This window comes from Melospiza georgiana, chromosome 1 (genome assembly GCF_028018845.1).
Source record: "Melospiza georgiana isolate bMelGeo1 chromosome 1, bMelGeo1.pri, whole genome shotgun sequence".
Classification (NCBI taxonomy): Eukaryota; Metazoa; Chordata; class Aves; order Passeriformes; family Passerellidae; genus Melospiza; species Melospiza georgiana.
The window spans coordinates 133,390,081-133,408,337 of NC_080430.1; the positions used below are offsets into that span (position 1 = coordinate 133,390,081).

General features: G+C 39.7%; 1 protein-coding gene across 4 annotated transcripts; it reads right to left on the reverse strand.

Annotated features, from left to right (window-relative positions):
- Positions 1–20: 20 nt before the first annotated feature.
- On the reverse strand, positions 21–17,779 carry NDUFAF6 (NADH:ubiquinone oxidoreductase complex assembly factor 6). 4 transcript variants are annotated; one of them, XM_058019842.1, is made up of 10 exons: positions 17,628–17,695; positions 16,553–16,677; positions 14,083–14,182; positions 13,040–13,221; positions 10,974–11,030; positions 9,278–9,380; positions 6,585–6,718; positions 4,671–4,772; positions 677–733; positions 21–175 (listed from the first exon to the last, which is right to left on the reverse strand). In XM_058019842.1, exons 4-10 carry the CDS (start codon positions 13,175–13,177, stop codon positions 47–49), a joined length of 720 nt encoding a protein of 239 aa, XP_057875825.1. In that variant the 5' UTR covers positions 13,178–13,221; positions 14,083–14,182; positions 16,553–16,677; positions 17,628–17,695; the 3' UTR covers positions 21–46. The 4 variants fall into 4 exon arrangements, with proteins under 4 accessions (XP_057875825.1, XP_057875807.1, XP_057875816.1 ...); XM_058019824.1 differs by having other exon boundaries at positions 13,040–13,162; positions 14,079–14,182; XM_058019833.1 differs by having other exon boundaries at positions 14,079–14,182.
- Positions 17,780–18,257: the final 478 nt, after the last annotated feature.

An 18,257-nucleotide genomic window follows, 5' to 3' on the forward strand; every position in this document is an offset into this window, starting at 1 on the left:
AAAAAACTCAGCACTCTGAATCCATATTAAAATAACCAAACAAGCTTTAATATGTTTTCTTCCAAGATCTAATATACAAATACAATGGTAATAATGTACTCTTCTTTTGTAAGCTTGGATGAAATATATTGAAGTCCACTTTCCGCATGTTATATAAATAATCATCTAAAGCAACCTAGAAAAAAAGAAAAAGGCTTAATACACATGGTGCACACAAATAATTAGGCATCAAGTTTAAAAAGCAATACGAGAAACTGAATGAGAAACTGTAAAAAAGGCTCAACAGTTTGCCTTTGCTATTAAATGGTAGTGTAATCATCACAATCCAAACATATAAAAAAGTCAAGTTTTGTGAAGAGAAGCATTATCTTTTAGTACACCAAACACCAAATTATGAAAATAGACAGGATTTGGGGCTTTTGCATTAGAACAGCAGTCTACAAGCAAAGACATCTTGGGTGGAATGATGTAGTTAAAAGAGAATGATTAGAAGTGTTGATCAAAACTGTAAGGTTCTACAGTCAGGCACACATTATGATTTCTATGAGTTTTAGGTATTACATCCTCCCAAAATAAGATAGGTGAAGTGGTAGTTCCCCATGCTTAATTTGAATGCTCTTCACAAATCAGCACAGTTACAAGTCCATCACTTAAAGAGTGCATATATCACACCCACCGTACAGAAAAAAGCAGGATACGCCTTCACAGGAACTTTCTTACTGAAAGATCTAGCCTAAAAGTAAATGGGGTAAGGTGGGAGGGAAAAACAAAACACAAAAAAAAGTACTTATCAGAAGAATTTAACATTTCTGATTAAACATCAAGTACTATATATAATGCTTAGAGGCAACACACTGTATTACCAGCGTTATCCCTTTTTATTTTGACATCCTGAAACTGTAACATTTCATTCCATGAAAGCTGTGTACAAAAGTAGTTAAACAAAAGTATGTAATACTGGCAGAGGCTTGCAAAAATACTTACATGATTTGACAGAGCTCAAGACTACATACTATAAACCAAGGTAAATTAGCATGCCTTGTTCCAACAAAGTCCCAAGATGCACCTGGTTTAGTAAATACAGGTTAACTTTTTTTTTTCCCCAACAGACAGATATGATGGAAGAACAGAAATGCATTTTTCTGAGTGCATCTTTTTGGTTCAATGTTGCCATCAGTCCCAGGAGTCCATCTGTAAATGCTTTGGTTATGTATCTGAGACATCGAAATGATCTCAGTTCCTCAGTATTCACATATAAAAATCTAAAGCATGGCTGTATCAAATGTGCAGTTTAAACTCATATTCAAATCAGTACATCCAACAGAGCTGAACAAGTCTTCCTGTAATGCCTGTCTATAAAAACAAAACCCCTTCTTGTTTTGCCTTTTCTTACAGGCTAAAACAAACTAACTCTCTATAAATACTGATAAGAATGTGTGAGTTTGTAAAGTTTAATTTTTCATGGACCCTTCCAGAAAACTGAGAAAATGTGCCTGAAACTTTAGGAGGAAAAAGATATCAATCTTTTCAGAAGACAAATTATTTTAAAAATTTCAGATATAATAACACCTGTGTGTGTATATCTATTTGTAAAATAGAAAAATGTTCTTCCCTGATCTAATGCTCTGCCCTTCTATTATTTATTGCAAATGAAAAAATAAAGTAGTCTTGTTTGACCTTCTCAACCCAGAAGGGGTCACATGTCATTCAGAAAGCATTTTATCTCCCTTGATAAACTGAGTCCCATAACATGTAGGACAACAAAGACAAATGCAAAAAGCTGAAAGGGAGACCCTTTTTCACCAGAGGAACTGGGGAAGGGGTGCTGAAGAGAAAGAGGATGTGTAAATGTATTTGTAGGCTTTCAAAAGGAACACTTTGGGGGACTGACAGAGCATTTCCTTATATGCTTTTATGCTGATAAAACACACAATTCCTAAGGAAAACTGCAATCTTCATCATCATATTTTGCCACCTGCTGGTCAGCAGCTGCAGTGGTCAGGAAGACCTGACCACACTCCAGGAACTTTTTTCTCAAGATTAAGGGCCACACTACTACAGTATGCTTCATGTAACATGGCCGAGACTCCATTCAGCATTTCAGATTTAGGTGTCTTCTGGCTGTGAAACAGGGGTGGTAATTGCTACTCTCATCCTCTAAAATACATGGTTTGTGTAATAAATGCTGAGATAGCTGAAACCTCTCTGCAGGTTTGAACATTACCCTATACCCTGTAATCCCAAGTAAAACAAAGGATAAGTGGCTGTGAAAACCCTCAGGCAAAACAATATGGTGATTTTATACAGCAGAACAGATGCATTTAAAGGCACCAGCCCATTATATTTACCTAAGGTCCTGAAATACCCAGCAAATGCTGCTAGCAAAAGCCCATTTCATCCATTAGGCAGAAAGTATCCTTGTCCTTGCATTAACAGAGACCATCTGATTATGAAGGAGGCCAATACTCTGGTACTGCTGCCAGCTATGGCCAGTTCAAGTGGTTTGAACACTCAACAGTTCCTGCACTGTCCACAATTCACTGATGATGGGAGACTAGAAACAAGTATTCAAAGAGGAATTTTTTTAAAATTTTAATTAAGGTGATATAACCCACCCATTAAAAAACATACAAAGGAGAAAGAAAATGGGAGGAGTGCCAGGATCAACATTCAGTTGAATAAAATGCTAATGCTGCCCTAATCTGGTTTCTTGGTATTTATACTTTTCTCCTTAGTCTCCAATCACATGATCACATTGCATACTTTCCACAGGACCCTCCCAGTGCATAACATGGGCAGGGCTCTAGGAATGAAGTGGGAAGAAAGGAGGCCAGTTCTCTTCAGAAGTTGGTAGGCTCATGTTGGGAACCAGGGGACGAATGCACTATGAATTATCAAATTACCTGAAAGGTTCTGAAGAACCAAATTCTTTTTCTGCTTCTATCCCAAAGTTTTCATACAACACCAGCAACCAAATTTAAATATGTGGACCATAAATACACATTACTTATTTTTCATGCGGTCCATCCCTGATACGAGGCATTTCAGGCCATGTACTTGGCATTTTTCTTAGCCAAAAGGCAATGGGTTTTATACCCTGTACATTATGGGTTGAAGGGTGGAGAATAAAAAAAAAATCAAAATATTTCAGCTTGAACAAAGATAATCGACAGTTTTGATGTTGTACTTTGTCTCTGTTCCCTAATTCTAAATGGAATAAACAGTTTTCTTGGGCATGTGACCACAAAAACTGAGACATCAGGTTAAACAACATGAACAGGAATGCCTTAAATGTGAATTATAATTAGTGTATGAAAAATAAAGCCAAAGGGTACAAAGAATCATAGAATGGTTTGGGTTGGAAGGGATCATCTGGTTCCAATCCCAGCCATGGGCAGGGACCCTTCCCACTAGACCAGGCTGCTCAAATCCTATCCAACCTGCCCTTGGACACTTCCAGGGATGGGGCATCCACAGTTTCTCTGGACAATCTGTGACAGTGTCTCATCACCCCCACAATAAAAAATTTCTTCCTAACATCTAATCTAAACCTGCTGTCATTCAGATTAAAGCCATTTCCCCTTGTCCTTAATGCCCTTGTGAGAAGTCCCTCTCTGGCTTTCTTGTAGGCTCCCTTTAGGTACTGGAGGGCTGTTACAACATATACACATTATTAACATAAAACAAAAACATTTATCAGCTCAGTAGGCACTGACTGAACAAACCAGGGATGCCAAATTTGACTTTCAGAAAAAAGATGAAGGGCTCTCCTATGTGGATTGCATAAGATACTGTGATCACAGGTAATGCTGTAATTGAGGATTATATTAATGGTGCAAATGCAGAGATAAATCTGGCATTTCTTTACTCTGAAGTGCTATCTTTCCAGACTACCTTGACTGGAACCGCTGGGTGCAATACTCAAAGTGCACATGTACTTGTAGACGTAAGGAACTCTTTGTAGCACTTTGGTTTCCAGCTAGAGGCAGACAAAGCATTGCCAATAAAATATTTTTCTGCTTTTGTACTGGACACTAGGCAAACATCTCATAATGCAGCTAGAATAAAAGCATGAAAGAAAAAATAGAGTAGAACTCTGCAGTTCTTCAGGGCACATCATCCACTGCTTCAACCAAACAGACTTTCCTAATTGCCTTGGCTGCATGCCAGGAAAGAAATAAACAGAAAGCACCTTTCTCAACATAGCTTTGGGCATGGCTGGTCATGTCAGGGAATGAATCCCCCTCCCACACACGAACCAGCAGTTAAAGACAACATGCTCTGTTTTCCTGCAGCCATTCCACAGTGAAATCCATATGCAGATGTTCTTTCTATGGTGCTCATCCCATGCTGGCACATTGCTGCATTTATAAAAGTCTACTAAAGTTTCTCTTCCACTAATAATTCTTTTAGGCAGCATTTATATATATGAAATTGGACCTGGCTGTGAGTAAACTGTCTCCTGTACATAAAGATAATATTCATACAGAAGTAGTTGTAATATTTGAATCTTTAATGTGGTGGGATTTTTTTAGTGTAAACTCTCAAAATAAAAAAGGGCAAAGTATGTGAAGTTAAGTATGCAGCTTTAGGTCTTCTAACAACAAATGCTTTGTGAAGACTAGCATCAGTTATGTTTATTTAGATAAATAAAAGAAAAGGAATCTCACATGTTCTAGATGAATATGGGCCTGGCTGGCGATGTCATAAATTACATCTCTCACATTTTTCTCTTGCTTGCCTCTTATGAAATCCTCTTGTGAAACTCCATGCTAGACATAGGAAGGAAAACCAAAATCAAAAAAGAGAAAAAACCCTCTAAAAATATCAAGTTTCCATTTTTGCTTCTCAAAAACCTGTCCCAGCAATGAAGCTAAGGACTAAAGACTAAAACAGCCTAAGTGTTCTACCACTGCTCTCTCATTTTTAATTCCCCTTCTTTTGGTCAGTCACTTGGAACAAAATCAAGAAAACAAAGAGAACAGTTGGTACAGACTCTCTGCACAACTTTGTTTCCTAAAATTTTGTGGTCAGTAAGATTACAAAGTCAGATTTCAAAGTTTGGAGGATTTAGATCAGTTTAGATACCCAATTTTTAAAACCATAATCCAAGAATCAATATTAAGCAGAAGACAGCCCGTAACAGTAACAGCTATCAAGAAGCTATGCTGGCTTCTGAATCTTGGGATTGGTGTGCACATCCCAGGCTCACAAAAAACCAACAACCAACAAAACAAGATACAAAGCCATCTCCAAAAACCAACCAACCAACCCCAGAACCACCAGAAAAGAGCCAAAAAGCCAACTCCAAACTTATTCTTTGACTACAGTGACCAATGTTAACACAGAATATGGCATATTCAGAATTGCACCAGCTGCCCACGCCTCTCAACCACACTGAGGCATGTGAGAGCTGCATGAAGGTGGGCAGAAAGGATTCACAGGAGGTACAGAGTAAGAGAACTCCACAGCTCTTGCCAGCAGCTGAAAAGCTTACAAGATTGTCTGCACAGAAGGGATACAAGCTGTTTTTACAGTTTCACTGCAGAACACCTTCCATGGCAAAGAATGACTGAATTTTCAGGCTATGTTTGAAAAGCTGAAAACTTGGAAGGCCTCCCATAACACGCAGTCCCAGAAGGCTGAAAGGAGAGTGCAATTCCCTTTTTGTTGTCTTATAACACTGACCTATATTAGTATCTTTAGTATCTGACCTATATTAGTACCTTAGAATCATTTCATCATTTTTTGCAGCTACCTATATTACTAGACTTCCAATTCAAATTTTTAACTGTATTGAAATTATATTCAGAAAATACTAACACAACCACCTTAGGCATCACCGTAATTGCATAAATTTTGTTTAAGTTGAAAAAGAACAGTATTAGCATCTAAAAATAAAGACTGGAAATGAAGGACTAACAGCTGAGATGCCTACAGATTAAACCAGGGAATATTAATGAAAAATTCCAAGCTTTAATCTCATTTTATCTAAACTGACAGATCTGCTAAATTCCAGTGTAAATCTGATGTACAGTTTAAATTGGAGGGCTATACCATCTCCTATAAATGTATGGAATATAGGCCTGTAACTCTAAAATGTGGAACAGGAAAAAACCCACAAACCACCAGCACATTATGAAAAGGTAATAAAGAGAAGCACAAAAAGATTGTTTAAAGTAAAATTTTTCACAGTGCTTCCTTTATGGTGATAGGAAAAGAAAAAAAAAAGGAAAAAACCCATATCCAACTCCAAAACACAAACCCCCAGGACCCATTCTGTATATGCATTTTTATACATTATTGGAAAAATTCCTGAAACCTAAAATATTAATACATTTAATAATAACAGACAAACCCCTAAGGGAAATCTAGAGTTTCTTGAAGTTTCTTGAAGATCACTGCTCTCACTTCCCAAAAGATATAAAGCCGTGACAATTAGCAGGCCACAGCAGAATGAGTAAAAATAAAGAAAAAACATACTATTTCTTTCTGGCATAATAAATTATGATCTCATATCTAGCCTTGAGAAACAGAGATAGAAAAACTACACTGTTCAATTCCAGACTATTTGCTTCTCTTACCAACATACAAATGTCCATGGGAAGAAAGACCTTTTGTCTTGTACAGTGATAAGGAGTTGCTCTCAAACAGGTAACTATGCCTTGTGCTTTCCCAATGTGACTGGCTGCATGGTCAGCATGGATGTCCCTCACACCTAAAATTGCAGAAACAATATGTTTAGAAACATGCAGTCAGGCCTGCTGAGGGGTATGGCCTTCTCTGATGTGTATCACAGTCATACTTTAGGAAAGCTACATGCATTGGTCCATGATCGAACTGTTCATGTGAATAAACTGCTTTGAGATCTCAACTCAGAGGTGCAAAACAGCAGGAAAATTCATTCATTTCCACATTCAGGAGCAAGGTGCCTCTTGTTGCAGTATCTGCAAAAGGTATACTTAGCAGAGCAGGACCTATTCAGATATATAACACTGGTACACAAACTCACTTTCATTGGCATATCCTCTCCCAGGATAACAGTATTCCAAGAACTGCTTTTCCTGCCAGAAAAAGTCATTCAAGTGTGAGATTTCTGACAAGCATTAATGCTTTCAGTGTGGTTTCATGTTTAGCTGCAGCTGATTCATCAGTGTAGTGAAGTCAAAGAGAAATGATCCTATGCTTCACTTCCCAAACCCATTTCTCTGCCCCTTCCCTTGTGCTGTCAGGAGCAATGAGGCAAACTGAATCAGATCAACAAAACAACAAAAAACTAATGTTAGTTACTGCACAGACACAAACTGTGAGAACTGAAAGAGGAAGGTGAGTGGGGCAGAGCAGCACCATTGCTCTTCATGGCAAGACCATACAAGCTTGGCTTAGACTGATTATAAAACTGAGCTAGGATAAAATGAAAATTTGAATTAAAATTTATAAAAACTTAACAGAAGCAGCATTCTACAAAGAAAGCAATGGGGATACAGCAATTACAGATCAATGGGCCTAACTGACATCTGGAAATAACACTAGGGGTACCAGATTCACTGCAGAAGCCTGTCTGGGTCTTCAGTGGGTCTCAGAATCCTCTGTGAAAGACCTACTATACCCACACTACAGGGACTGATTTTAGCAATGGCAGCAGAAAGCAAAGTGTGGCTTGGAGGAAACAATGGATATTATTTACTAACTACTTAAGTAATTAGTTAGAGAGCACAAATATTAGTCTTTTTAAATTACAGGAGTTGAGAGGAAGCACCAGGACTTCAGATGACAGGATTACCAGCCAAAATGAGCTGGTAAAGAAACAACCTGAAATCAGCATGAATATAACAGCACCAGTACTGGGAGAGTACACGTTGGGAGAGATACAACAGGAGACTGGTCAGAAATAAGGAATCTAAAAAGCACAAGAAATTTAGCAAACATGACCTGAATGAAACCAGGTCCACCTAGTCTAGAAAACACTGCTGATGGGCAACCAAGAAAGGGGCTATATTTGATTAGTTTCTCAATTTGTGGGGAAAAATAACAGAAGCTAACTGTTTAATATGCAGTGGAGGAGACTTTTGCTCAGATATTTTGTTACATTTGTATATTTAAGAGAAGTTAAATATGACAACAGAAGACTTAAATATCCAGACTCTCCATACAGATTTTCAAAAACAGTTTTATCTGATTTGTACAAGGAGTGAGTGATCCAAGCATGACTGAACTTATTCAGGATTTCTCAGAATGGAAGACACTGGCATTTCTCATGGTCCTACATTTCTTCAATAAAAGATTCAGAAAGATATTTGCAACATTTCACTGACTTCCTACTGAGGAAGCAAAGATCAGATGTTAAGAAATAAGTTCCTCAATTCTTTCAAAGAAGAATGTACTCACCATCTCTCTCTTTTTACTTCTCCTTTTTCTATTTTTTTTTAACTTTTAGCATCAGTATTTGCCTTTCATCAGATTAGTCTGACAAGCAAGAGGAAAATATTGCCACTACAATACTAAACACTAAATAATAATAGTAACAATAATGATATTAACAATATTAATAATATTAATAATAATTTGGGGGTTTTTTCACCTTTTTTTTACATCCAAGCTCATATTGCAAATACTTCCATGACACAAGAGATACCTAAATGAAAATTACCCTTTTCTTCACTACAAATGAACAGTTCTTTCCCAATTTGTGGTTCTTACATTAGACATGACACAGACAGTAGCTCTTGATCACAGGGATCATTTTGTTGCATTTTTTCTAGCTCTTCAATTACTGATAGTTAAGCTACTTCTAACAAGAGGAGAGGATTCAGACCCAAATTTAAAACATCACCAAAGGAAGTTTGTAGGTTGGGAAGTTGGCTGTTTGAAGACAATCAGCGTCCATCACTGCAATACAGAACAACAGCTGCAGGATACCTACAGCACTTTGTATTCTGATAAGCAGGAATAATTGAAATACAGTGAAGAGCTGAATTTTCCACATGCTGTAGGAGGAGCAAGAACAGAGAAAACCAAGCAACAAAGAACAGTAGGAAACTGCACTTCAATGAGCTCTGCACTGAGCAGCTTCCAAGGAAAGTAGCGTTCTAGGACAGCTGCAGTACAATTCCACATTTATAGTTCAGCATTCAAAAGATATCTGAAATTCTAGCTAGGACAGCTTTTACTGAAATTAAACTCCAGTAGGAAAAGAAAAGGCTTTTTGAAATATCAGTAAATATTGTACTTGCACTAATGAGTCGTCAGCAAAACCTAGAAAGGAAAAAACACCTACCCAGTGTTTCCAAGGTGAGGTACAAGAGAGCACTCTGAGTGTTCTCAGCGTATGTTTCCAGCTCCTGGATGTTACGGTACGGCCGATCATCCAAATTCTTCTCCTGGAACATAAACACGGAGCTTCAGTAGAATGCAAACATAACTGCTGTTTGTACAGGCTTATTACTACGGCCATGTCAATCCAATGCACCACCAAAACCAAAAAAGGACAAAATTGAGAGACTGAAAGAGAGTATAAAGTCAGATAGAAGCACTCATTAAAGCTTATAGCAAACCTAACAAATAACTATGCTCAACTGCGGCCAAGGAGCAAATACAACTTTCTGCAATAATATGAAATCAGAATTCTCCATAAAAAAGGAAACAGCAAAACCAAAATATCATATGCTATTCTTACATTATAGGGTTGTCAATATTTAATTTGCATCTGAAGCAGAGAGAAATTTAGATAAACAGGAATGTATTTTTTAAAAACATAAAGTAAATCTATGAAATGCACAGAAGTGTTAAAGTCATGTAAAAACCCAGAGATTCATAGAATCATAGAGTGGTTTGGGTTGGAAGGGACTTTAAAGATCATCTAGCTCAAAGTTCTCTGCCATGGACATGGAAACCTTCTACCAGACCAGGTTGTTCAGAAGTCCACCCAACCCCTGAAAGCCTCATAAACAGCCCACAACCCCTTTGGGCAACCTCTTCCAGTGTCTCACCGTCCCCACAGTAAACAATTTCTTTCTCAGATCTAATCTAAACCTACCCTTCTTCATCTCAAGGCCATTCTCTCTTGTCCTATCACTACATTCCCTTATCAAAAGTCCCACTCCAGCTCTTCCAGGTACTGGAAGGCGCTCTAAAGGTCTCCCCAGAGCCTTCTCTTCCCCAGAATCAACAGCCCCAAATCTCTCAGCCTGGACACAGGAGAAGCGTTCCAGCCCTCTGAACAACTTAGTGGTGCTAACAAATAATACATCCAAAATAATAAAATACACCCAAAATTGTAACATCCTCCAGCATTCCTCCTGTCCTAGCGGTTTCTATGCTTAAAATATACCACTCTAAAGACTAAAAAAGTCTTAACATTAAGAAGGTCTGAAGTCTTTCATAGCAATGACCCTCTGCAAGTAACTGACCATCAACTAGCTCAATTTATAGCTTCATGAGACACTTTAGCAGCAAAATTAGCTTAGGAGATTCCTGCACTCTGCTTTTCATTCTTGTCCTTGTGTCAGAGTTTGTAGCAACATCACTGTACCAGTGATGCTCTTAACCTTGTTTTTCCCAAGAAAAAAGGTGGCTATGTTAAACTTCATGTGATTTGAGTAGTCCAGTTTACACCACTGCTTAGAAAAAACTCCACAGCCATGATAAGGAGTTGCATGAAAGTGTGGCAGAAGGGTTCAGATAGGTAATTTAAATTTTGACATTTTATATCCACATGAATTCACAAACTACATCAATTTAGGACAAAAATAAACAAAGGATTCTATTAGCCATTTTTGAAGAAAGAACAGAAACTATGAAGAGTAGGATGAAGGAAGAATTTTTTAAAATGTAGCAGTATAATTTTTAAAGAGAAATACTACTGTCTGGAAAATTACATAAGCTTTTTTTTACATGCAAACCTATAAAAATAAGGAAAAGAAAACCCAAATATGATTAAAGGCAGAATCAGTCTCTGAAGGGTAAATACTTACTCTTTCATCTATGATCTTCATGAACCACATTTTAGTCAAGTTATGCTTCTTGACAGCCTGAAAATTATAGAATAAAACCTCATCGTTAATGTATACAAAGTGATGGTAGTACTGCATTCTGAAGGCTGAAATACATTTCAGGTATTTAATACAAGACTTGTATTCACTGGGTTAAATCAAAGTGGCAAGTCAGTGGAAAATGAGAATCTTCTTCAAATACAAAAATTTTCAACTGCTATTTACAGCAAGTTGCTGCACAGAGAAAATGAAATACCAGACATCATGCCAGCAAACTAAAAGCATTTCTTTTAAAATGTTTATGAAATTAATTTATTCTTGGAGTCATATGTTCCCACAAAATATTTGCAGATAACTATGTTCACTTTCCAAAAAGAACAGTTTCCTCCAGAGCCTAGCAATAAAAATATTTCCCCTGTAAATTCTCAAGAAAATGTCAGCACAACATACCAATACATACTGTAAAGACAGAATGCTAACAAAACAATACAATTAATATTATGGGTTTGTTTAAAGAAATATTGCACAGTATTTCATATTTACACATTCTTCTTTTGGTTCTTGTCTTATATTTGACTTCCTTCCTGTGCCACTTCATTCTATCAACTTACCTTCAATCCTCTTAATTCCACACTTTTAATTTTTAGAACACATTTTCAGAAAGGCTATGATCACATGTGAAAACATCTATAAACAAAATTTAGGGAGCAGATTTCTCACTGTTTAGTCCTCATTGCTCACTTTCAACTTCTCCTTTACATCTATCATATTAGTAAATATTTTTCAAGGTTTTACAAGACCAGATCTTCTAGACTCTATAAAGTACTTGGTATATGAAAAGGAAAATTTTAAGTTATAACTACAAATATTGTTTTTTAGTCTCACTTGTTCACCTCACATATAATTTTGTAAATGAAACCCTTGGAATACTAACAGGTCAAGACTTAAAAGGACCAAACTCAACTATGCTAAATTACCCAATCTGTACATTACATCCATTACTTCATTCAAACACATGGGTCCTCATTTCTCAGAAGTTTGAAAAATTGGCTTCTTCCACAGAAATGAACAGAGAATTAAGTCTCACTTTTCATACGTTCAAAACAGACAGAAAAGATCACGCATTATACAGTTGCTGTGTAAGTTTATATTAAAGTCACCAAGAGGTGAGCTATTAGTAATTCTAGAAATACTATTAAAGGCTACTTGTCTACTTTACTAGTGTATAAAAATTTGGAACCTACATGCAAGTATTCTGGGATATATAAAACTTCAGGAACACGTTTAAGCATCATTAACTTAAATTTATTCTGGAAAATCACATTGTCCTCATATAAACTCAACAGCAACAAAGGAATATACATAGAATATGCTGTACAAAGACACGTTAATTCTACCAACAGCTCTGCAATACTTGTGAGTTCAGGTGTCTTTCCAAATCCTTTTTTCTAAGAATTGCGATGACATTCTTGGATATTTGTGAAGTCATGGGCTTCAAATAGGTCACTCTTGGGGTATTTGCTGAAATATGGAAATAAAATCCCATCTTGACAGCAAAAGTTACCAAGTCACATTGAATTGTTAGTTCACTCCAGTGCTCTGCAGTGCTTAGAGCTGTCAGAGCTCCTAAAATACTTTCTGAATTATTTTTCATCTTATTTTGCAAGCAGTTTTGTTTGGAATGTATTATATTGGTCTTCCTTTATTAGAATCATACCTGAGGTGAAATCTCACCAAAGACCATTCTTCTTCCACTTCAAAACCAATTTTCTGTTTTGTGAGAAGGGAGTACATCTGGCAATCTTAGCTACTGGAGAGGGTTGCAATTGGTATCCAGAATCAGAACAACTTCTATCTGAATACTGTACTGGTTTTGGCTGGGATAGAGTTAATTTTCTTCACAGTACTTTTATGGTGCTGTGTTCTGGATCTGTGCTGGAAACAGTGCTGTTGGTTAGAACAGATGCCACACAGCACACACAAAACACTGACATTACTTCCCACAGTAATATTAAAGCAGATTTTAGGACAAGAAAGGTGTATTTTACCCTCCACAGCTCTGTAGCAACGGGCTGATGTGGTGGGTTATCGCTGTATATGTCCTCCACAGCATCCCTCCAGAACTGCATCCGCATCAAACCTGTTGTCTTCTGAGTTATGGAGTCTTTAATCTGGAAAGGACACATCCGGAGTGAAATTCAGTGTCTTTAACACACTTGGTCTATCTATGCTGAAAAGACAGACACAGGACACAGTCAAACTCAGAAGAGAAAGAGCTCAGTTCTGAACTGACATTTATTCCTCGTAAAGCTTCGGAACACTGCATAGAGTAAATGTAAAATCTTCACCACAACCTGATTTTGAAACCCACAGAGATTAAATGTTGGGTAACCCTCACTCCAGCTTTCCTCCCTGAAGGAAAGCTCCCAGTGGTGACAGCAGCGAGGGAGGGCACACCATGGGCTGCCAGAAGCACAGCCTACAGAAGCTGGTGAGGGATTTTGCCTGGTCAGCTCATTTCCTGGATCACTCCCTTCTGGCAAGCACTGCCAACCTTCCTGGTTGCACTGGCAGTTTCTGGGCACCTTGCAAATCGGAGAGACTGCAGCCACTCCTCTCCCACAACTCTCTAACTACAAACTTCCCTCCTGCAGCCTTTTCATCACCTTGCTTCTGCCAACAAAGCCTTGGTTCTGATTATAGCATCCCATTTTTTGAGCAACCTGTTACAGTTAGGATTTAGCTGCACTTTACCCATTAACTGCATGTGAAGCCAGGATTTACATGCAATCACATAACAGTATCAAGAACCACTACCTGTTTGCTATAACTTGATTTTAAAATGCATAAAGAAAAGGTCATAAAAATTTACACATAAACAAAATAACAGGGCAGGCTGGGTAATTTCCATGGGCCATTCAAAACTGGAGGTTTGTGCTGCACTATTTATTCTTGGCCCTTGACTGTATGAAAGTTAACCTTGGCAAAACACCACTGACTACAGAAAGAGAGAGTACTTACAAGCGTAACTTAGAGTATCAAAATTCTTATTTTCAATTTCCAGAGTTCACAAATGTATTTTAATACCTGCCTGAGCCAGTTCCACATTGAAGGCTCTCAAGGCAAAAGCAGAGGTTCGAGATTCCACAGGCAGCAGCAGAGAACACAGAAACCCTTGATAGTCACGCTTCCTATAAAAGAATCAAAATGCACATTTGTTATTTATAGCTCTAAGTCAATTGGAGGTGCTGTTCCTTAGCACTGAACTTCTGAAAGAGTCGAAGTAAGTTATAGCTCAAAACTCTGACTTTGCAAAAGTAGCAGCTATTTTAGGCTTGTTTTAAAGTAAGACCAACTCCAAGAGAGAGTGCAGGCTGCTTGAACTCTCAGTGCACCTCTGAATTCCACATCTCAAGATATCTGGCTAAAGGCATGGAGCAAGGCTGTGGCAGAACTGCAAATAGAATCCAGATTGTCCAACTTGCAATTTCTGTTCCAAACACGAAACCACATTTCTTTACAAGACTGTTCTTTGGAGCTTGGCAGAACAGTGCTTGCTTAACCATTAAGTTTTTGTTTACTGGCAACTATATTCAAAGCATAAAACCTCAGGGAGTTGGCACTTTTGCTGCAGGTAGCTCCTTGCCAACCCAGAGTGATGTGCCTTCGTTTGGCCACGTGGGTGTGTGTGCCACAAAATTAAAAACACACTGCTCAGAACCATGAACTACAAAATCACTCCAGCTAACAAAAACACATGACCACCTCTGAAAAGCTAAACTGCTTGTTTTGAACAACATTTTTGTGTACTTTCTGATAAGCCTGAAACCTGATTCTTGCTTAGAACAAGATGAACTCCCAAGTTTGGCCTGAAGAGTGGAGAAGCAGGTTGTCAAGGAAAACACATGCACTCATTTTCAATAAGTTTGCTGTTCTTGCATGTACTCATATTTCTTTTGAATATGATCTTAAAATAGAAACCCAAACTAAACCCAAAGGTTATTAGGGTTGCTACTTTTAGCATCAAACAAAAAGGAAGTGAAGTTTAACAGAGATGCTTAACCCTGCAATACACAGCAGCTGAAAACTAGCAAATGCTTTGTTTCCACAACTGTTGTCAGACTCTTTTAGACCTCGATGCAAATACAGAAATATCAACCCAAAAAAATTACATTTTGGAGCTGTAGTAGGCTTTAAAAGACACCATATTACCGAACAGATACATTAAATTTCCCTCAGTTAGGACACTTTTTGAAAAATATTATCAGCTCAAAGCCTAGTATTTTTTTCAAGACTTATTGTAGAAATACCAGTATTGTCCAGCCCAGACAGAGCTGCATAGTTTATAGCCACATTTTCCCAGTTCCAGTCTGTCTGTGTTGTTCACACAACACAGAACCACCTCTACTTTCAAAAAGGAAACAAAGAAATTTGTTACACAAAGTACAGAGCAACACAATAGAGAAAATTGTCTTCCCTCTGGTAATGCTGTTGACATGGTGGGGTTTTGGTTGCTTTTTTCCAATTATTCCAAGCTCAAAATTTTAGTGCATCAAATCCATTAAGCCTCAGTAAAATAAAATTGATACTGCTGTAGATCACATTCCACCCCAACCTTCTTCATGTATGAGCATAAGAACTGTAGAAAGGAAGGAATGACCTTAAGTCAGGTATTGACTTTTTTGATAGATAAGTTGAGGTTTTTCAAATAAGTATAAGCTTATATATAAATCCACAGCCAGAAGAAAAATTAGTATTGGTCATAACTGGACTTTCCATATAATGAATGTGTAATAAAGGTATTGGATCCACAAGCTTGTTTTTGAGACCAGGCATCCCTGACAGTAAGAGACATAAAACATACCTATAAGGAAAACATTTTTTTAGTCAAATATCTTGAAGTGAATTCAGTTGTTTAAAGAAAAAGGAAGACCAAAGAGAAAGGGCATTTTCTGTATTCCAAAAACAAATATACATTATAAAAGCACAACTCAGTTGTACTTCCTAATGTGTTGGAGACTCAAATTCAGAACTAGGGAGTTGCTGACACTTCCATAGCCCCAAGTGTTTTATTACTGTTTGAATAATTCCTTCCACTTATTTTTTATAGTTATTATTTCCATGCAATAGTTGAACTACTGGGAACAGCAGCTTCAATTAAATAATGCCAAAAGCATAACCACTTTTCATTTTACTATTTTGAATGCTTGTGTATTTTTCTAATTAGTCCTTTTATCATTTAACAAAAATACATATAAAAAAAGTTTTAATTCAACCATCTCATTGGAACCTAACTATTCTGTTCATAATTGCTTGTTACTGGAAACATTTCACCTGCAGATGTTAACTTTACCTTGTGTATTGGCTGTACACACAGCCTCTGGTCTCCTGAGTATCAGGGAAATGAATCCTGGGTAGAATAACTAGGAAAAGAAAGCTTATTCTGAAAATCATGAAAAATGCAATGTGGCTGTGCATTCTGGTGCATCTGTACGGGTCAGCTTCTTGCTGCTGCACTGAACATTTAAGATTGTCCCATTTCTTTCCCTCAGTTTTCCTACCTCAAACATTACTGCAGACCACACACATCTTTCTGTCTTTTTACAAGCATCAGTTTGGAGAAGATAATCCTGTTCCATTCTGTCTATGCACACATGGAAACCTTCTCCCAGGTTTTGTCAATCATCTGGAAAAACAGTATCCAAAGAGAAGTTACCTAGGTCTTTACTGAGAAACTTGTTTAACATCTTACTTTACAAGGAACTGAATTCCTGGGAACTCCAAAGCAGCCAAGGGGCCCTACACATTGTTTGCAGCCCAGAATCCAAGAAGGAAAAGTGACCTGACCTGGAAGTGTCTGACTGCACTCTGCTCCTCTTGGTGCGTTTTGGGTTTGACAAAAAAAAAAAAAAAAAAAAGGATGTTTTGGAAACATAGGCCTCCTCTTGCATTTACGACAGAGGAAGTACTGAGCTGCTCCAGCTGTCAGATGTCCTCTGACCGCAACTCTTTATCCCGTTTTTCCAGGGAGCGCTCAGCAAGCATGGCTAGTTCTCAGTAGCCAAGATTAGAAAACAGCCAATGTTTTTAAACATCCACTTCGGTGATTTCGCTCTCCAAAACACCGATACAAGGGAACAAGAACGTTCCGTTCTTCCGAAGGAACGCAGCCACAGAGGGGGAGGGCGCTGCCGCGGGAGGCTGCCCAGCACGGTGGCGGAGCGTCCCTCCCTGGGCGCATTCAACACCCACCCGGACACGCTCCTGTGTAACCTGCTCTAGGTGACCCTGCGTGGGCGGGGGTTGGACTGGATATCTCCAAAGGTCCCTTCCAACACAGACGAATCAGTGATTCTGTGTGCAGGCTGAATCATCCACGCGGCCTAAATATGCGCCGGGTTTCAATGCTCCCGACACGGCGCGGTCCCGCCGGCCCACCGCGGCCGGCCACACGGGCTGTTTTCGGGGCCCGGAGAGCCCGAGGGCGGCCTGGGCAATCCCAGCCATCCTTTCTAGGAAGTCGTCAGCGTTCCCGTCGGCTGGGAAGCGCGGCCGAGCCTTCCCAGACCGGGCTCGCCGCCCAGCTCTGCTGAGCGCGCACCCCCGCGCCTGCAGCCCCCCGCGGCGGGCACTCACCGCACCAGCTCGGCACAGTACTGCACCGCTCCTCCGGCCGCCGGCCCGCTCCAGCCCGCCGCCGCCGCCCTCCCGCCGAGCGCCGGCTGCCGCGCCAAGCGGCGGCCGATCCCACCACGCCGCAGCGCTGCCCGCGCCATGCTGCCCGCCATGGCCCCGGCCCCGCCGTGCCGCCCCGCCCCGCGCCGCGCACGGGGGCCGGCAGGGGGCGCACGGGGGCCGGCAGGGGGCGCACGGGGGCCGGCAGGGGGCGCACGGGGGCCGGGGCGCTGTGGGGGCGCGCGGCGCCTTGTGCGCTGCGAATGGCGGCCGGCGCGGGCTGGCAGCGCCTCAGCGTCCAGAGCCTCCCGAGGCGAATCCCTCCGCTCCTCCCGCACAGTGGCTGGAAAAGGCCCAGCGGAAAAGGAGCTCGGGGTGTTGGTTGGCAGCTGATGGTGTGGCCAGCAGGACCAGGGCAGTGAGAGTACTGGGCACTGGTGAGGCCGCACCTCAAGTGCTGTGTCCAGTTCTGGGCCTCTCACTACAAGAAGGACATTGAGGGGCTGGAGCGTGTCCAGAGAAGGGCAAGAGGGCTGGGAAGGGTCTGGAGCACAAGTCTGATGAGGAGCAGCTGAGGGAACTGAAGGCGTT